Below are 21,932 nucleotides of genomic sequence, written 5' to 3'. Positions count from 1 at the left end.
GAAGCTCTTACCTTGCTTTCATCCCCAAGGTCATTATAGCCACATGCGTTAATGAAATCTGGAAACATCTCAGACCAGCCATCACTTGTACAATTTTTGCTTATGTTTCCTGCAAATGTAAAGATTATACATTTTATCTGCAAGTCCATGGAAGCTGGCTTTCAGGATAGCAATTTAGTCAATGCTTAACCCATTACTCTCTGGAAATGCTTCCAAATTCCTAGGGGCCAACAAAGACACAGTTGAAGGAGACATGATCTTAGATCCAGATGTCTTAAGTTTGCATTCCAGCCTAACCTCGGAATAACTGTGTGCCTATCATTTCTCTAGGCTTATTTTCTTATCCATATAACCTGGTTAGTAAACCCCACCTTCTAGGATTGTTGTGAATGAGGCCTAAGAGAGGTGAATTAAAATTCTTTGTATACCACAAAGAACATTATATGTAATAATAAAAACATATACTATTATTATTTTTTGTTTTAGAACACGATGAAATCTCTTAACAGAAACTGTTGTGTAATCAAAGAGACATCTATAATCAAATTCTGATTATTCTGATGTCAATTATAGTTTTATCCTAGCTCCTAATTGTATCTTCTCCTTGCCAGTCTCCTCGGTCATCCACTGCCCTATAAACAGTGTCCTGAGTGTATATGGTACTTGGTCACTGATGGTACAAATGATATGATTTAAATATGCATGAAATAAAGGCAGCTTTATATTTACAAACTTACAATTACATTGTTTGCTCTAAAATGATTCCAAACCGTATGTTTAAATAATGTCCTCTATATTTTTAAAATGTATTCTTTTTATAGACAACTGAAAAACAAAAACAAATGGATAAAGATCTAAACAGGAACAAAAATGGTGATGAATTAACTATGGGATGAATTAACTATGAATTAACAGTCAGTGAAACATCCATACAAGATGTGCTGGCTGGGCATTGAGATCACATCCCACAGAAGAGCGGCAGAGGCTCAGACATTTGAAGGAACCCACTACAGTTAGCCAGAATCTGCAGGTAGCCAGAACTGCCATCTTGCTTCCCATCATGCTCTGCTAGTTCATACTCTCTTAAAAAAAAAAAAAAGCAAACCCAGAAATCCATAGCTGTCAAGTTGATGTCAACTTATAGTGACCTTAGAGTCACAGTAGAACTACCTCATAGAGTTCACAAGGTTGTAATATTTAAGGAACCAAAAGGTCAGCAGTTTGAACCCACCAGCTACGTCACAGGAGAAAGATGAGGCTGTCTGCTTCTGTAAAGATCAAACAACCAAAAAATCAAAACCCACTACCACTGAGCCAATTCTGACTCATTTTCTTTAGGACAGAGTAGAACTGCTTCATCAGGTTGCTGAGGCTATACACCTTTACAGTATATACCAAGACACCAGCCTTTTATTAACAGTCAAGCACTTAACCCACTGTGCCACCAGGGTTCCTTTTGACACATCTGTTGTTGTTGTTGTTGTTAAGTGTCATCCAGTCGGTTCTGACTCATAGCGACCTTGTATAGGGTTTCTGAGGAGCAGCTGTTAGGTTTGCACCACTGACCTGCGGTTTGTAGTTCAGGGCTTATCCTATAGTGCCACACCAGGAGTCCACATTTAGGGCTCAGCAACTGTAAGCAACTGTTTTCACTTGTATGATCTGTTATTTTATTTTCAGGTCAACTGTGTGAAGTAGTTGGATGCTGTCGTTGCTAGGTGTCATTGAGCTGGTTCCAACTCACAGAGACTCTTATGCACAACAGCATGAAACACAGGCCAATCCTACACCGACTTAATGAATTCTTGTTCCTTTTCAGCCCAATGCTGCTGCCACTGTGCCAATCCATCTTGTTGGGGGTAGATATTTCTATTCCCATTTTACATATGAGAAAAATAATATTCAAAAGGTTTGATAATATGTCCAAGGTTCTGTAACTGTCATGTGCGACATGTTTTCTGGTTCAGTAATAATGTTCATGATACAGAGATCCCATGGCAGTCTACCCATTCACCTGCTTTAATTCTCACCAAAACACTTCCATCCAGTCGAGCCCAACTCATAGTGACTCTATACAGGATTTATGAGGCTGTACCTCTCTATGAGAGTGAAAAACCTCATGTTTCTCCTGCAGAGTAGCTGGTGGGTTTGAACTGCAGACCTTGCAGTTAGCAGTCCAGTTCTTATCCTATAGCACTACCAAGGCTCCTTTTGCTTGGATTACTCAGATGAGATGGAGAGCTAAGTTAATTTGTACTTAGGTGGGAGTAGGTATAAGCTGTGAAGCCCCTGGGGTGAGAGGCAGAAGGAGCCCAGGAGTCCTTGGTTCTACTAGGAAAGAATATTGGGGTGGGAGTATAGGTCTCAAAAAAGCCACTGAGCAATATTATCTTTGGCTTCCCTGCCATTTTCTTCCTAAGGCCATCATCCATTAGTTTGTCCTAATTCCTATAGTCTCCCTTCTTCCTGCTCCAACTCCCCGCTGGCTCTGCAGGTAGAATCTGCAGGTAGCCAGAACTGGGCTCCCAGCTGGCTCTGGGAGTAGCACAGGTCCAAGGACTACAGTGAATAAATGGAAAAAATATATCCTCTTAAAAGAAATGGGCCAACCTTAGAGAAATGGGCCAACTTCCTCATGTTACAGAGAAGGAAAATAAGGCTCACAGAGGGGGGAAAAAATCTGCCCATCACAGTCAGGAACAACAGTAATAAAAACATCAACAGTAGTAGTAGTAATGGCAGTTACCACTGACTGGACACTTACGGCATGCACTTAGTACTTACCATGCTATGGTTCCTTCTATATCAACTCATTCCTGAAAACTAACTGAGGTAGGTCCTTTTATTATCCCCAGTGTATAGATGAGAAAGCTGAGGCTGAAGGAAGTTACATCACTATCACTTGCCTAAAGACACACAACTAATAAATAACGGGAACAGATTTCAAACCCAGAAAATCTGGCTCTCAATCCTCACAAAATTCTGATTCCCAACTGTGAGTGGTGTACAGAATCCAACACTTTGTGGAAAAGAGTAATTGAGTATATCTTTCTGAAGTGTGACCCTTTCCTTCTAATAGGGCAAAAACGAATCCAAAGAAAACCTTTAAATACAATGTCAAATATTTAAGTTGAGACATCCTATCAAATGGAGGTTATCTCCAGGAAAGTTCTTCATCTTCACTAGCTTAACATTCATTCTGAGCCACCTGACAAGTAGAAGAGAATGGGGGCTTGTAAAGAAATGTCTGAGGCTATCACTCCGCAAAGCGAGGTGGCCCAGGACCAGGGTAGATGGTGGAGGCTGAGGGCAGAAGCAAGCAGGTCAACTTGAGAGGCAGGGGTCAGCATCTGATGGCCTCAGGCCTCTGCCAACTCCGGTTTAGCCCATATCATGGGGGTGTGGCACTGTAGGTTAATGCGCTGGACTGTAAGTTCGGCGGTTCAAGTTCACCAGCCGCTCCTTGGAGGGTTGTTATGGGCCGGAGCTGACTCAATGGCACTTCATAACAACAACAAATTAACAGAGCGTGTGACAGGTCCTCCTGCTTTCCCTCTTCCTAAGGCTGAGTGCACACTCCTTTTCCTACACTTTATTCTCTGCAGCTTAGAAATGTACTTGTGATGCTGATTTCGTGCAATGAGCAAGGTTTAAGGCTCCTGGCTTTGCACAGCTACAAGGAATTGCAGCACCTAGCTTAGAAGTCAGGGAGTTCTATGGAGACCAACACAGAGAATATAACAAATGAACTTCCACAGGAAATGGAAGGGGTGGAGGGGGCAGAGGATCACTATTTTTTAAGACAGTGGAGTCCCTTGTGGTACATTCCAAACCATTAAATTCTGGTCAATCCAAGTTGACTTAAAAATAGTGGATACTTTCTGAGCTCTGCTACAGCATTCTGTTAACACTCTCTGAGAAAAGCACTATTCTAATCCTTTTGTCACACTATGGTTAAGGAACTTTCTCAGGAAGTGGCAGTCAGACTAGATTAGGTCTGTCTGAGTGTCAAACACATACTCCTAGCCTCTTTGCTATTATGCCTGGCTACTCCAGTGTGAGCAGGCAGGGCACATCCATTCTCTTCTACAAATCCTTGAAAGCATCTACCTTGTTCCTTTAAAGTCTCAATGCTTAAGATTAATAGTTCATGTACCTTCCTATATCCTACTCCATTTGCTGCTTCATTGTTTGCTGATGTCTTCTTCAAAGACTTATTCTCAGAATGACACCACCCATCTGTGGCTTGTATGTTGCTGTGATGTTGGAAGCCGTGCCACCAGTATTTCAATAATAGCAAGGTCACCCAGCCATAATGGACAGGTTTCAGGAGAGCTACCAAACTAAGACAGATTAGGTCTGGTGGTCTACTTCTGAAAATTAGCCAATGACAACCTTATGGATATTGTCTGATTGGCTTGCTTTGGGTGTGCCATCAGAAGGAACCAATTGCTGGAGGAGACTTTGTGTTTTGTGAAGGAGAAAGTCATGGATGCAGAAGGAGCCCTTCAGTTACATGAACAATACAATAGCTACAATGATGGACTTAAATATGCAGGGGATCACCAGAATGATGCAGAATCAAAAGTATACGGGGGCTTCAAAAAGTTCATGGAACATTCCATTATCTTTTAATGCTACTTTCCATGAAGTTTTTGAACCCCTTGTATTTCATTATGTTTTACAGGGGGTGTCAACTCAACAGCAGGTAACAATAACATTCTCAGTCCTACACACAGCACCACACATGTGCTTAAAGCAACACAGGGAACTTAATTCCTTCTTTAGCCAAGACATATCCCAAACCAAAACCAAACCCAATGCCATCACGTTGTTTTCAATGCATAGCAACCCTATAGGGAGCAGAGCTGAACCCGTAGGGTTTTCCAAGGTGGTAAATCTTTACAGAATCACACTGTCATATCTTTCTCTAGAAGAGTGCCTGCTGGCTTGGAACCACCCACCTTTGGGTTACCAGCTAGATGCTTTAGCCACCATGCCACCAGGGACACTCCATATGACACCATACTTCTTTGAATACAAACTATGTCCAGATTCGATCACTCATCTGTTCAGGTGGTCATACTGTACTGGCTTGCATGTTGCTGGGATGCAGGAAGCTATTGCACCAGTATTTTAAATACCAGCAGGGTTACCCAAGGTGGATAAGTTTCAGGTGAGCATCCAGAAAAAGACTAGGAAGAAGAAAAGAACTACTTCTGAATGTTTAGCCGCTGAAAACAGTGTGAATAGCAAAAACATACAGCCAGATATAGTGCCAGAAGATGAGTCCTCAGGTTAAAAGGCATTCAAAATACAGTTGACTGTGTTGACACCAATGTAGTGTTTTTGTGACATTCATTTTATGAACGGGAACTCAAAATGAGAAGTAGCTATAAATACCCATTAGTAACACGAACATGAAATGTACAAAGTGTGAATCTACAAAATTGGAAACTGTCAAAAATAAAATAGAACGCATAAACATCAATATATTAGACATTAGTGCGCTGAAATGGACTGGGATTGGCCATTTCCAATCTGGCAACCATATGGTTTACTAGGCTAGAAATGGCAATTTGAAGAAGAATGACATAATTTTTATAATTAAAAAGAACATTTCGAGATCTATCATGAAGTACAATGCTGTCTGTGATGGAATAATACCCATGCACCTAAAAAGAAGACGAGTTAATACAAATTTTATTAAAGTCTGTGCACTAACCACTAATCAAATGATGATGAAATTGAAGAATTCTACCAATTTCTTCAGTCTGAAATCAATCAAACATGCAATCAAGATATATTGCTAATACAAAGGTTGGAAACAAAGAAGGAATAGTGGTTGGAAAATACGGTCTTAGTGACAGGAAAAATGCTGGAGATTGCATGCTGCAATTTTTCAAGACCAATGACTTATTCATTGCAAATTTTTAAACAACATAAAAGATGACTATACACATGTTCCTCACCAGATGGAATATATAGAAATCAAATTGATTACATCTTTGGAAAGAGATGGTGGAAAAACTCCAAATTATGAGCCAAAATAAGGCCAGGGCAGACTTGAAACAGATCATCAATTGTTCATATGCAAATTCAAGCTGAAGATGAAGAAATCGAAAACAAGTCCAAATGAGAGCAAAAATATTACCTTGAACATATCTCACCTAAATTTAGAGATCAACTCAAGAACAATTTTGATGCAGTAGATATCCCAAAAGACATGCCGAAAGACCAGAAGAGTTGTGGATGACATCAAGAACATCATACAGGGAGAAAACAAAAGGTCATTAAGAAGACAAGAAAGAAGGAGAAGACCAAAATGAATGTCAGAAGAGACTCTGAAACTTACTCTTTGGGGTAGAGATACTAAAGCAAATGGAAAACATGAGGAGGTAAAAGAGCTGAACAAAAAAATTCAAAGGACAGCTGGAGAAGACAAAGTCAAGTATTATAAAGGAAAACGTCTTTATCAAAAACATTTTTGTGCAAAAACATGGACTTAGTAAACCAAAAGGGAAGAGCATGCTCAGGATTTCTCAAGCTGAAAGACCTGGAGAATAATTCAAGCCTCACCGTGCAATATTGAAGGATTCTGTGGCGCTATGGGTTAAAGCACTGGATTGCAAAGTCGTTTAAACAACAAGGTTGGCAGTTCAAGCTCACCAGTCACTCCTCAGAAACCCTATACAGGGTTGCTATGGGTCGGAACCGACTTGAAAGCGCTTAACAACAATAACAAGCAAAACATTGAAGGATGCAGGAAGCAGCAAAAGAAGATGGAAGGAATACACAGAGTCACTGTATCAAAAAGAAATGGTTGATGCTCAACCATTTCAAGAGGTAGCATATGATCAAGAGTCAATGATACTTAAGGAAGAAGTCCAAACTGCACTGAAGGAATTGGCAAAGAACAAGATTCTAGGAACTCATGAAATACAAATGGAAATCTTTCAACAAACTGATGCAGTACACTGGAGGCACTCACTCATCTATGCCAAGAAACGGAGACTACAGCTACCTGGCCAATTGACTGGAAGAGATACATACTTATGTCCATGGCAAAGATAGGTCACTCAATGAAATAGGGAAATCATGGGACAATATCATTAATATCACATGCAAGTAAAATTTTGCTAAAAATAATTTTAAAAATGGCTGCAATTTTTGACAGAGAACTGCCAGAAATTCAACCCAAATTCAGACAAGGACAAGGGCTGTCACTGCTGACATTAATGGATCTTGGCTGAAAGCAGAGAATATCAGAAAGATGTTTACTTTTGCTTTATTGACTATGCAATGGCTTTCAACTATGGATGACAAACTATGGATAAGTTGCAAAGAATGGATATTCCAGAACACTTAATTGTGCTCATGAGAAACCTGTGCATAAACCAAGAGGCAGTCATTCGAACCATTCATGGGACACTGAATGGTTTTAAATCAGAAAGAGGTGTGTGCCAGGGTTGTATTCTTTCCCTATACAATCTGTATGCTGAGCAAATAATCCATTCTTTCTATATGAAGAAGAAAGTGGCATCAGACTTGAAAGAAAACTCATTAACAACCTACTATATGCAAATGATACAATCTTGCTTGCTGAAAATGAGGAGTACTTAAAATACTACTGATGAAGGCCAAAAGCTGCAGCTTTCAGTAAGGGTTGCATCTCAATGTAAAGAAAACAAAAATCTTCATAAAAGGAACAACAAATAACATCATGATATATGGCAAAAGGATTAAAGTTCTCCAAGACTTCATTTTGCTCGGATCAACCATCAACACTAATGGAAGCAGCACCAAGAAATCACATGATGTATTGCATTAGGCAAATCTACCACATAAGACCTCTTCAAAGTGCTCAAGAGCAAAGATGTCAGTTTGAGGACTAAGAGGCACCTGACCTAAGTTATGGTATTTTCAATAGCCTTATATGCATGTGAAAGTTGAACAACAAATAAGGAAGAATGTAGAAGAATTGATGCATTTAGTTAGGGTATTAGAGAAGAATATTAAAGGTACCATGCACTTCCAGAAGAATTAACAGAGTTGTGTTGGAAGAATTACAGCCAGAATGCTCCTTAGAAGCCAAGATGGTGAAGTTTTGTTTCTCATATTTCAGTCATGTTATCAGGAGGGCCCAGTCTGTGGAGAAGGACATCATGGTTGGTAAAGTGGAGGGTTATCACAAAAGAGGAAATCTCCAATTGAGATGGATTGGCACAGTAGTAGCAGCAATGGGCTTAAGCATAAAAACGTTTATGAGACTAGCACAAGACCAGGTAGTGTTTCATTCTGTTGTGCGTATGGTAGCTAAGAGTCAGCGTCAACTTGATGACGCCTAAAAACAACAACAACATGTCTAGATTGGTAGCTGAAGATCATCAAGCTTATAGGCAAATGAAAAACTTATAAGGGGTGTCAATAACAAGAAAAGGAAGGAAGAAAAAGAAGCAGGGAGGCAAGGAGGGGTTAGAACTGCAGGCACACTCTAGCCTGGGTGTTCCTATCCTCACTCATGCAGTGGACAGAGCACTACACAGTGTCCATCCTGCGTGTCCATCCTGCATGTCTGTGAAAGGTGGAGAAGAGCACCGCAGCAAGAATAATGAACCACAGTCTTCCATCCCTTGCATATAGTTTCCCTTTATCCTTATCTTCCTTGGAGCAGATGGTTGGCTCATTGCTTTGTGGGAGGAGTATGTGGTTGCTGTTGTAATGTGCTGTTCCGTCCCTTACGACTCATAGGGGACCCTATGCACAACAGAACAAAACGCTGCCAGGTCCTACATCATCTTCACAATTGTTGTTCCATTTGTGCCCATTGCTGCTGCAGCTGTGCCATTCCATCCCATTGGGAGCTTTCCTCTTTTTTGCTGAATCTTAACTTTCACTAAACAAGAGCATGATGGCCTTCTCCAGGGACCGGTCCCTCCTGATAATATGTCCAAAGAGGTGGTAGTGGTGGTTATGTGCCGTGGAGTCGGTTCTGACTCATAGTGATCTGTACAGAGTTTCCGAGGCTGTAAATCTTTAAGGGAGCAGAAATCCTCATCTTTCTCCTACAGAACAAAGTAAGAGAGATAAAGTCTTGCCATTTTCACTTCTAAGGAGAATTCTAGCCGTACTTCTTCCAAGACAGATTTGTTTGTTCTTCTGGCAGTCCTTCATACTTTCACTATTTTTTTGCCAACACCATAAATCAAACGCATCAATTCTTTCCCAGTCTTCCTTATTCATTATCCAATTGTAACATGCATATGAGGCTATTGACATGTCTTGGGGCCAGGTGCACCTCAGTCCTCAAACTGCTTTATTTGCTCTTGAACACTTAATAGAAGTATTTTGCAGCAGATTTGTCTAATGCAACGTATCATTTGAGTTTTTGGCTGCTGCTTCCATGAGCATTGATTGCAGATCCAAGTAAAACAAAATTCCAAACCACTTCAATCTTTTCTCCATTTGCTGTTGTTAAGTGCTGTCAAATCGGTTCTGACTCACAGCAACCCTGGATAGTGCTTCTGAGAAGCAGTTGGTGGGTTTGAATTGCTGACCTTGTGGTTCCCAGTCCAGTGCTGATACTACAGTGCCATCCCAGGAGTCCTTTCTCCATTTAGCATGATGTTATTTACTGGTCTAGTTGTGAGAATTTTCATTTGCTTTACATATACGTGCAATCCATACTGAAGGCTTCAGGCTTTGATCTTCATCAGTAAACATTTCAGGTCTTCTTCATTTTCAGCAAGCAAGGCTGTGTCATTTGTATATCGCACATTGTTAATGACCTTGATGCCACATTCTTTTTCATATAATCCAGGTTCTTGGATTATCTGCTCAACATGCAGATTGAACAAATACTGTTTGAACAACTGCCTCTTGGTCTACATGCAGGCTTGTCATGAGCACAATTAAATGTGCCGGAATACCCTTTATTTGCAACGTTATTCATAGTTTTGGGAATGGGGCATCCTGTTGTGGTGCTCACTGGACTACTAACCACTAGATTGGCAGTTCAAATCCACTAGTCGCTCTTCAGAAACAGGATCACTATGAGTCAGAACTGACTTCACAGCACTTAACAATGAATGATACAAAAGAAATTCAAAAGCTACCCAATCCTTAATAGCTTCCCCTCATACCGATGTTAGATTTCCCACTACCAGCCCAGGCTCTGCAAGAACTGTATCCCACACCTCAGCACTGCTGCAGAAGAGGTGGCTGGGTCCTGGGGGAAGACGCTGCTGAGGCACCCGCAAGCACATGGAATCAGAAGAGTCAAGTGGATCTACTGTAGCTACCAGTGACAGCCAACAACCACACATCCTCTCTCCCTCAATTACTAATACATTAGTCTCAAAACCTTAGATGGGACAGGAAAGTCCCCCAAAAGTCCTATTTACCTTCAAAGATGGGCACTCAAAAGACACAATAGCTTGCTATAAAAAGTGAGATCAATTTGTTGAATATTTGTGGGCTGAAATTATTACTAGTGCACTGTCTTAGTTGTCTAGTGTTGCTATAGCAGAACTACCACAAAGCGTTGACTTTAACAAAAGAAAGTATTTTCTCAAAGTTGAGGAGTCGATTCAAGGGGAAGGCTTTCTCGCTCTGTCAGTTCTGCAAGAAGGTTCTTGTCCCTTTTGAGCTTCTGCTTCTGGCTGATCTTCAAGTGGCTTCACAACTCTATTCCTCCATCTCCTGTATTTGCTTGGCTTAATCTCTTTTATATCTCCAAAGAGACTGATTAAAGACACACCTCACAAGTAATGAAACACATTCCCAAATGGAATTGTTAAGTGCCATCAAGTCAGTTCCCACCCATAGCGACCCTGTATAGGGTTTCTGAGGCTGTAAATCTTTATGGGAGCAGAAAGACTCATCTTTCTCCTGTGGAAGCACTGGCAGTTTCGAACTGCTGACCTTGAGGTTAGCAACCCGATTTGTAACCACTACGCTACCAGAGGTATATCCACTTCTGTTAATTCCATCACAACTCAGAGTGACTCTGTAGGGCAGAGTACAACTGCCCATAGGGTTTCCAGGGTTGTAAATCTTTACAGAAACCTATTGACACATCTTTCTCCTACAGCTGGGAGATTTGCACCACCGACCTTCTGGTTAGCAGCGAGTTGCTTAACTTTAGCCAACTGCTATCAGCACATCCTAAGCACAAGTATAAAGGAGGGATTTACAATACATATTTTGGAGGTGGAAGGTACACAATTAAATCTATAGCATGTATTCTAATAACTCAGTTTTCCTTACAGGCTATTTTAATAAATAATTATGAGATATGCACAATAATTCTGGAAACTACAAAGCAACTTATAGATTTAAGGTCCTACAATTTCTTACTTTCATATCAAGCCTTTCCATTTCTCCTGGCTGAATTGTATCTTGCACCTTCAGCCCACTCGCATATAATCGAGGTTACCCCAGCCCAACTCTACTTAGTCTCCAGATCCATATTACGGTCATGTTCCTCTAAGTCACCACAGTATATGCTCTACTGAATGGTTCTAGAAAGATCATTCCCTGTAGACAACAGTGCAGTAGTCAAGAACCTTGTTATTGTAGGTGGATGGGAGAACAGTTAGGCAGGTTTACATGGACTAAATAGGATAGAGGTAAATAATGATGTAAGCACATCTGTGGAACAACAGGGCTCTGGGATACAAGGATTGAGGTATGGTTTGAATGGGTAAAAGTGGGGAAATTATGTTAAGATGCTTGGCTGTCTTTTGAATCTTGGTTTTCTTTGCATACTATTATAAAATAGACACTTGAAAGGGAGACAAAGGAATAGCCAGAAACATCACCATAGAAAGCTTGTAAGTCTGTCTTCAGCCTTTAACTGATTGGAATACCCAAAATGGGGCTAGAACTTGCCCAGTGAAGGAGGCTTCCTAGGGAACCTTTGCATTGCACAAGACCATAGGTGGAATCCCGATTCCCATTCAGAATCTTCTGAAGTAGGAAATTTCTGCTTGAAAGGACAAGCAGACCAGCTTGGAGCAGCTAGAAGAGAAGACGATACTTCTGGAAAGAAAGACCAGCAGGCACAATAAAAAACAATAACAGCAGTCTGATTGACTCCTAAAAGAACAAGCAAGTTGTTCCCCAGGGAGCCATCAAGGCAAGCCATCAAGGCAAACCCCCTTCCAATACTAAAACTCAAGGTGAATACAAGAGCAGGCATGTGGTCTTGCTGCTGACCATGTTGGTCACCGATAAAGGGAAGTGGGGGAAAACAGCAATGAAGTGTTAACTAAGTCCGACCATTTTCAATAGACTCCTGTTAACCTGGATTAAGACCTGGTTAGCCAGCAGTATGACAAGACCTGGAGATTCCTGGGCCCAGGGGCAGGGACATGGCCCTAGAAGACTAGAGTGGAGGGTGAAGGGTCCAGCTGATATAAAGTGAGGGGAGATGTACAAGAACACCTACACTTGCAGATAGTACCCATTTGACTTGTCTTCAATGGCTGTATGATCAGAACTCGACTAGAGGAAGAAAGAAGAGGGAAAAAAAGAGTACTCTTCTACAATTAGATGAACTTACAGTAAGGATCATTCCACCCCCCACCCCCCTTGGTACACAGGGTCAACAAGGATGGGTAACTTAGGCATTGGCTACCCAAAATGGGGGGGTGGGTGGGCTTAGTGTACAAGCTTTCAATAGGAAACCTAGTTCCAGAGGGTATAGAGAAAGGTAAACTCCCCACTGAGTTGTTTTCAGCCTGTCTGGATGGGGCTGATACAAGGTGATGGGGATAAGACTCCGGTGATTCAATAGGGAATGATTGCTATAAGGTCTGACAGTGAGTGTTGGAAAGGTAAAGGTAGATGTTTTGTAACAAAAGGAGGGGCGTGGTTGATTTTGTAGTCCAGGAGTAGAGATTCCTGGAAACCATCCATCAAGGGCAAAAAGTGAAGTGTGGGACCTGTCCTGGAAAGCAGTGTGGCTAGGGACTCTGGGCTCAGGGAGGGAGAAGAGCTGTGTGCTGATGGCTGGGGAGCGGGCATGTGGGGTATACTCTTTGGTTGTTTGATAATGCATGCAGGGGATTATAATCATTGCAATGAAATGAAATACGATAGGATGAATGTAAAGATAACGTTCTCCCTTATAAACTAACACATAATTCACAATAAAAATTTTAAAAAACAAAACAAAACTTGTTATTAAGTGCCATCAAGTCAGTTCCGATTCATAGCATTGTGTATTGGGTTTCTGAGGAGCGGGTGATGAGCTTGAAGCACTGTTCTTGAAGTCCAAACTGACCTTAAGGCCCAGCGCATTAACCAGGACAAGAAACTATCTAGCTGCAATCATCCAGATTAAGGGAAACTGTCAAATATCCCTTACTAGGAATGGCCCCCCAAAGAATATCCATTACTAGGCAGTGGTATATTTCCTGCTTTGGAAGAAAAGAACATTAAGCACTTAAGCCAAAGAAAACCCTCTGTGTTTTCATTCTTAGATTGGAGGGTGGCAGAATGAGTTAAAGCAGAGCCAGACTGAAAGCTAACCTGGACCCTGGGGTGCCCCAGTTTGCTCCTGCCTAGACGAGATGGGGCTGGGTACAACAGATAGTCCTGGAATTGAAGCTCTAGCATTTGCCAACATGCAAATTACAAGTCTGCTGGTATGCTCCTCAGGAAGTCCTCAAAATTATTTTATTAGATCAGAAAAAGCCAACCATTAAGAATGTCCAGGAGAATATCCCAGACCATTTAGTAAAAATGTTATTGATTATATGGGGATTTTTAAAGTTGAGATTCTCTATAGCAACTTAAGTTCTCTATCTTGCAGAAGATCAATATGCTAATGCACACACAAATGACTCCTTCTAGCTGCTTAATTCAAGGTAAAGAAGAAGCTCATTTTGCAAGTGCTAGAGTATCAACACTCACGGCAGCAGCAGTCAAGAAATCAAACAGTGCATTAGGAAAATCTGCTGCACACGACCTTTTTAAAGTGTTGAAGAGCAAAGATGTCAGCTTGAGGACTAAGGTGTGCCTGACCCAAGCCATGGTATTTTCAATAACCTCATATGGATGCAAAAGCTGGACAGTGAATAAAGAAGCCCGTAGAAGAATTGATGCTTTTGAGTTATGGTGTTGGAGGAGAATATTGAAACTGCCATGGGCTGCCAAAAGAACTAACAGATCTGTGTTGGAAGAAGTGCAGCCAGAGTGCTCCTTGGAGGCCAGGATGGCCAAACTTTATCTCTCATACTTTGGACATATTGTCAAGATGGGCCAGTCGCTAAAGAAGGATATCATGTTTGGTAAATTGGAGGGTCAGAGAAAAAGAGGAAGATCCCCAATGAGATGGATTGGCAAAGTGGCAGCATCAATGGGCTCCAGCAATGCAACAATTGTGAGGTTGGCCCAGGACCAGGCAGTGTTTTGTTCTGTTGTGCATAAGGTTGCTATGAGTCGGTACCGACTCGATGGCACCCAACAACAACAACAGAGAAGACATGAGAGCACAGTGGCCCATAACCCCAAGGTTGATAATTCGAACCCACCAGCTGCTCCATGGTGAAAGATGATAATTTCTGCTCCTGCAAAGATTTACAGCTTTGAAACCCTGCAACAGGGCTGCTTTGATTCAGAACCAACTCCACAGCACTTAAAAATAATAACATGAGAAGACATGAAACAAAGCCTTGCTATTCTGAATCTACTCTTCTCTGATTCATTACTAATTCTCAGCTCTTACCCTTTGGAATTGGCCTAAGAGAAAAGTGAGTTCTACATAGTATTCAAAGGATTTGTTGTTGTTGTTAAGTGCCGTCGAGTCGGTTCCGACCCATAGCGACCCTATATAGAGTTTCTAAGGAGCGACTGGTGAGATTGAACCACCGACCCTGTAGTTCAAACAGCTTTGCAGTCTGGTGCATTAACCCACTGCACCATACCAGGACTTCTTCAAAGGATTAGGTACTTCTGATTTCCACTTGTATCTTCAGTTTTTCTGTACAGAAAAAACTGAATCACTTAAGCAGTCAGCTGTGGATTACAATTGTCCAATTTATGGACAATTCCTAGTTGTCCTGTAATGCGGTCTGTGAACCAATTCTTGTTGGTAAAGGGAAACAAGAACAGAGCAGAATTTTTACAATTTGGGTGATTCATCATGGTAAGCAGACTTCTGGTGTAGTACTGTAAGATAAGCACTGGACTGCGAGCCATAAGGTCGGTGGTTCAAACCTACCAGTAGCTCCTTGGAAACCCTGTAAAAAGGGCTATGAGTCGGAATTGACTTGACGGCATTTAGCCAACAACTTCTTGGTAACCCAATAGGAAAAATTGCAGGTCAAAGCCCTGTGATGTAAGACTCAGAAGAAGTACAATGAGCCCTTTCAGAATCCTGATGCGTGAGGATTGATGATTGGCAGGACTGTGGAAAGCCACACACATTCGAAATGGCAGAGGCAGCCACCATCTTTGAAGCCCGACTTTAACATGTAAATATGCCTTCACTTTGTAATGATCCAATCAACCCTTACTAGCAACACGTTCTTTACGATCACTTTTACGTGCTGCAGGAGCAGCTTTTACATCATTGAAAAGGCTTTGAGTCTTGTCTGGCACTAAAGTAAGGCTCAATGAGAACCATATAGACCTGTTCCAACTGACCTACAAAACAAAACAGTCATCTTTTCAGGGAGGAGTCAAGGTATGTCTGCCAGCTCAAGTGCCTGTAAACAACCATAGAGTAAGCCTGGAAACAGATGTGTCTACTTCTCCAGCCATTTAGCCACAGATTTTTGACTTTCTGTGGATCTCAGAAAAAAAACTTCAAATATTCAAACAATAGCAAAGCTAAGAGAACAAATGGGGAATTGAAAAGTGAAAGGAGTTAGTTTAATAAACCAAATGATTCCTGAAAATAAGAAAGTATGATCCTAGTCACTAAAAGGAGTCCTAATAGCATAGTGGATTATACATTGGGATGCCAACCAAAAAGTCAGCAGTTCGAATCCATAACCGATCTACAGTAGAAAAATAACGTTTTCTGCTCCCATGAAGATTTAAAAGCCTCAGAATAGGATGGCTACTATGAGTCAGAACCGACTTGACGTCACTTAACAACAAAAAACCCTATGTAGGATCACCATGAGTCGGAACTGATACGATGGCAGGCAGCAGCAGCAATTAGATATCGAGGCTCAAAGGAGTCAACTTTTCTCATTTCTTTCTGAAAACCTAAATCCTGAAGGAACAAGTAGAAGCTTACTTATATTCTCAACAGTGTCTAAAGTCAACTGTTCTTTTTTTAAGAATTGATGCCTTTGAACTATGGTATTGTCAAAGAACATCAATGTACCCTGGAAGAAATACAACCAAAATGCTCCTTAGAAGTAAAGATGGCAAGACTTTCTCTCACGTATTTTGGACATGTTATCAGGAGGGACAATCCATGGAGAAAGACATCATGTGTGGTAAAGTGAGGGGTCAACGAAAAAGAGAAAGACTCTAAATAAGACACTGCAACTGTGAGGATGGCATCGGACCTGGCAGTGTTTTGTTCTGCTGTGCATAGGGTCACTATGAGTTGGAACTCATCTGATGGCATCTAACAATAACAACAGTATCATCTCTAGGGGCAATGGGCTTTGATAGGTTGAATACGGTCATACTCTGGCTTTCCACTAGCTTATTTCCATTTGCTAAATCACACTTACATAATACCTGCTAAGGTGGACTTGGAGGTCTGGAGTTCTGCCATGGAGTCATCTTGGTTCACTAAGGCTATAAAAGCCCCTGCTTCCCACTGGGGATTGAGAGCAGCAGGAGTTCTGAGACCTGAGTCCCATAGCTCACCTTGTAAATAATCCCTATAATAAACTCGTATACCATAATCCTGGAGCTGACCACCTCATTCTTAGGGCTCTCTGCCATATTTGGAAGCAAATTAAGAGTTATTGGTCCCTGTTCAAGGAACTCTGGTGGCACTTATGATAAGCACTGGGCTGCTAACCCCAAAACCAACAGTTCAAACCTATCAGCAGCTCCATGGGAGAAAGATAGGGTTTTCTGCTCCAATGAAGATTGATAGCTTCAGAAAACCTATGCAGGATCATTACTAGCCCAGACTGACTCCATAGCAGTAAGTGGGGTTGGTCCCCCATCCATACAACTGGTGAGTCAGCCAGGAGACCAAAGACATGGCTAATAGGAAATAGGCGAAATTTACCAGAAAAGTGGACACCATAGTGCCTATGCTGTGAGTTAGAACCGAGTTGATGGCACTTAACAGCAAACAAGAACCTGGGTATGAGAAAGATCGGCTGAATGCTTCCATACAGATTCACAGCCTTGGAAACCTTAGGGAGCAGTTCTCTGTGCAATAGAGTTGCTATGAGTTGAAATCGACTGTGTTAAGTGGGTTTGGTTTCATTTTCCAGGGGGATGTGGAGATTCAAGTCAGCCCTATCATTGCCCAGGGCTTGCCTCATGAGTAAGACCTTAATAAACTCCTATACAATAATGCTGGAGCTGCCGGACTCCTTCTTCAGACCCTCAGCCCCTTCCATATTTGAAGGCAAATTTAAAGTTCCTGCTCTGTGTCATGTCACATCTTAGATATTTTTTGGTTCTCTGGATTTTCATTGTGGGCTTATTTGGTTCCTACCAAAGGAGGGAACCTGTACAAATGTTTCCTTGGAGTTTCTCTCCCTTAACAAATTCTTTGCTCTTTGTTTGGTTTGGTGTGGATTACTCCATCAGAAAGCTTGACATTCTTCTTTTCTATAAAAATCACATTTGTCACATGATGCGTACAGTTGTTTCATGATTCCACTCAGGAAGGAAATGTCTAGAATTTACCAAAGGAAACTGATGCTCTTGCTGCTTGCTGTCTTCAATTTTTTTTAATGAACACACGGGGGGAACACAGGGATTCAATACAAATAGACAGTACCTGGCTTGTTGTAAATGTTGCTGAAAACTTGTGGGCAGGCGATTGTGACGGTCTCTCCTATGTTAGCAGGGCCCCAGCATGTAATGTTGTCCCAGACAACTCTGCAGCCTACAAGAAGAGAAAGGCAGAGAAAATGAAAAAGATGGCTAACTCACATGCATAAGAAAATACACATAAATCATTCCTTGGAGGGAAAAAGGCAACTTGAAAGTGTTATGACTAGAAAGCCTTTTAATTAGATCATTATCTTGCAAATTATTTTTCTGTGAAAAACATTTGCACCAACAATATTGAGAATACAATTAACTTGCTGTGTGCATTTTAATGAGTTCTGCAGAAATACTCTAGTATCTGTGGTAGGAAGTATCTGAGCAGTTCAATGTTCACTGTGTAATTTTTTAATTTTAAAAGAATTCTTTATCTTGTTCTTGCACCTCTGCATTCTCCCAGTACATTAAAATGGATACCCCTAGGCATGTAAAGGAGCTCTAGTAGCATAGTGGTTACGAATCGGGCTGCGAACCTTAAGGCCAGCAGTTAGAAACTACCAGCCGCTCCGTGGGAGAAAGATGAGGCGTTCTGCTCCCGTAAAGATTTACAGCCTCAGAAACCCTGTACAGGGTCGCTATGGGTCAGAACCAACTTGACGGCACTTAACAGCAACAACAGGCATGTAAGTTACGGTCCTCCTAGATGACAGTATGCTTGTGCATTTAGGAAACCTGACTTACATGATTTTCAAAGTAAAATATTTGACAAGATATAGTTGATAATGTTGTTATTAAGTGCCGCTGAGTCATTTCCAACTCATAGTTACCCTATATAGAGATTCCAAGGAGCCTCTGGTGAGTATGAACTGCCGACATCGCAATTCAAACTGACCTTGCAGTCCAGTGTTCATCCTAGAGTTCCAAACAAGCCTTTTTAGATTACTCACAAGATCTTGGGTTATTTTAATGGAATTTGCATATAGCTTATAATATGATATCTTAAAGACTTTCAAAACTCTAATTTAATGATCTATCACCAATCAGTCAGTTTGATCATCATCAGTAAATGTTTTAAGTCCTCTTCACTTTCATCAAGCATGGTTGTATCATCTGCATATTGCAGGTTGTTAATGAGTCTTCCTCCAATCCTGATGCCATGTTTTTCTTCATAGAACCCAGCTTCTCGGATGATTTGCTCAGCACACAGGCTGAATAAGTATGGTGAAAGAATACTTGTCACACACCTTTCTTAATTTTAAACCATTCAGTGTTCCCATGTTCTGTTTGAACAACTGCCTCTTGGTCCAGGTACAGATTCCTCATGAGCACAATTAAGTGTTCTGGAATACTCATACTTTGCAATGTTGTCCATAGCTTGTCATGATCCACACAATCGAAAGCCTTTGCATAGTCAATAAAGGACAGGTAAACATCTTTCTGATATTCTCTGCTTCCAGTCAAGATCCATTGGACAACAGCAATGATATTCCTCGTTCCACGGCCTCTTCTGAACTGGCTTGAACCTCTGGAAGTTCTCTGTCAATGTATGATTGTAGCCGTTTCTGTATTACCTTTAGTAAAACTTTACTCGCATGGGATATCAAAAACATTGTCCAATGATTTTCACATTCTGTTGGGTCACCTCTCTTTGGAATTGACACAAACATGGATCTCTTCCAATCAGTTGGCCAGATAGTTGTCTTCCAAATTTCTTGGCAGAGATGAGTGAGTGCCTCCTGTGCCACCTCACTTTCCTGAAAGATTTCAATTTTTATTCCATCTGTTCCTGGTGCCTTGTTCTTTGTCAATTCCTTCAATGCACCTTGGACTTCTTCCTTCAGTATCACTGGCTCTTGATCATATCCTACCTCTTGAAATGGTTGAACATTAACTATTTCCTTTTCGTGTAATGACTCTGTGTATTCCTTCCATCTTCTCTTGATGCTTTCTGCATCATTCAATAATTTGCCCAGAGAATCTTTCAATAATGAAAGTTGAGGTTTGAATTTTTTCTTCAGTTCCCCCAGTTTGAGAAATGCTGCGCATGTTCTTCCTTTTTGGTTTTCTGATTCCAGATCTTTACACATTTTGTTGCAATATTTGGCTTTATCTTCTCAAGCTGATCTTTGAAATTTTCTGTTCAGCTCCTGGACCTCCTCATTTCTTCCATTTGCTTTAGCAGCAAGTTTCAGCGTCTTTTCTAGTATCCATTTTGACCTTTTTCTTCTTTGTTGTCTTTTCAATGACTTTTTGCTTTCTTCATGTATGATGTTCTTGATGTCATGCCACAACTCTTCTGGTCTTTGGTCTTTAGTATTTAATGTATCAAATCTGTTCTTCAGATGATCACTAATATTCAAGGTCATATTTTGGCTCTCATGGACTTGTTTTCATTTTCTTCAACTTCAGTTTGAATTTGCTTATGAGTAATTGATGGTCTGTTCCACAGTCTGCCCCAGCCTTGTTTTGACTGATGACATGGAGCTTTTCCATTGTCTCTTCCCGCAAATGTAGTCAATTTGATTTCTATGTATTCCATCTGGTGAGGTCCATGTGTATAGTCATCTCTTATGCTTTCTAAAGAAGGTATTTGAAATGAACAAATCATTGGTTTTGCAGAATTCTATCATGCATTCTCCAGCATAATTTCGATCCCTAAGGCCATATTTTCCAGCTACTGATCCTCTTTGCTCCCAACCTTTGCATTCCAATCACCAGTAATGATCAATACATCTTGATTGCATGTTTGATCAATTTCAGATTGAAGAAGTTGGTAGAATTCTTCTATTTCATCCTCACTGGCTTTAGTGGTTGGTGCATAAATTTGAATAATAGTGGTATTAACTGGGCTTCCCTGTAGGCACATGGATACTATCCTATCACAGAAGGAGCAATCTGCTAGTTTATATAAAAATAAGTTCAATAAATGTTATTGCTCTAACCTGTTTTCCAGACCTATAGAATAATGTCACAGATAAATCAATGGAGCATAAACATTGTTGTTTGAATACAAGAGTGTCTTACTCTCAGATACATAGATATGCCTCTGGAAAGTTGGCTATAAGCCAAGCTTTGTAAATAAAAGTACTGTCTAATAGTTATTTCCCACCACCTGTCAGTTTGTCATACTATGGTGGCACGCATGTTGCTGAGATGCTAGAAGCTATGCCATCAGTATTCTAAATACCAGGAAGGTTACTCATGGTAGACAGGTCTCAACTGAGCTTCCAGACTAAGCTAGACTAGAAAGAAGATGAGGCAGACAAATTCTGAATGTTTATCCTCTGCAGACCTCATGAATAGCAGCACAATATTGTCAGATAGAGTAGCAGAAGACAAAAACATAAATGTTGTTGTTGTTAAGTACCATTGAGTCAGTTCTGACTCATGTTGTTGTTATTATTGTTAATGCTGTTGTTAAGTGCCAATGAGTCAGTTCTGACTCTTGTTGTGTTGTTATTGTTAATGGTGTCGAGTCTGACTCATACTGACCGTGTATAGGGTTTCTGAGGAGTGTCTGGTGGGTTTGAACTACTGAGCTTACAGCTCAAACCAACCTTTTGGTCCAGTGCTTATCCTAAAGTCCCATACAAGTATTCCATTGTTGTTCTGAATGCCACCGAGTCAGTTCCGACTCATAGGACATAGACACCACCACCGCCAATCAAAGAAAAGCACTTAAAAGTGAGGTAGTAAAAACAAACAAGACACATTACATGGAAGTATTGGAGCACCAGAATAAAGAGAAAAGCCTAAGGGCTTAATGATAATAATAACAATACTGCACAAAGAAGTGGAACTCACTGACAACACATTTATCATTTGTGAGGGGAAATTACCTCCTACCTAGAATTCTAAATCAAGGAAAGCTATCCAGCAAACATGAAGACAGAATAAAGACCTTTCCAGATGTGTAAAAGCTCATTTATAAGTCTGTTGGTGAACACGATCCACTGTTATGAGGGAATACACCAAAAAGAAGACATGGGTTCCTGGGAACA

General features: G+C 40.9%; 1 protein-coding gene across 1 annotated transcript in view; it reads right to left on the bottom strand.

Moving 5' to 3' along the window:
• Positions 1 to 21,932, bottom strand: part of VIPR2 (vasoactive intestinal peptide receptor 2) — a 220,151-nt gene that overhangs the window by 159,930 nt on the left and 38,289 nt on the right. The window contains exons 2-3 of the mRNA XM_006874432.1: positions 17,942 to 18,049; positions 12 to 109 (exon numbers count right to left, since the gene is read on the bottom strand). Coding sequence (XP_006874494.1) covers positions 12 to 109; positions 17,942 to 18,049 — 206 coding nt within the window. The remainder of the gene's footprint in view (positions 1 to 11; positions 110 to 17,941; positions 18,050 to 21,932) is intronic.

Source organism: Chrysochloris asiatica, unplaced genomic scaffold (genome assembly GCF_000296735.1).
Source record: "Chrysochloris asiatica unplaced genomic scaffold, ChrAsi1.0 scaffold00277, whole genome shotgun sequence".
In the NCBI taxonomy this organism is placed as follows: Eukaryota; Metazoa; Chordata; class Mammalia; order Afrosoricida; family Chrysochloridae; genus Chrysochloris; species Chrysochloris asiatica.
This window is presented reverse-complemented; position numbering and strand designations above follow the sequence as displayed.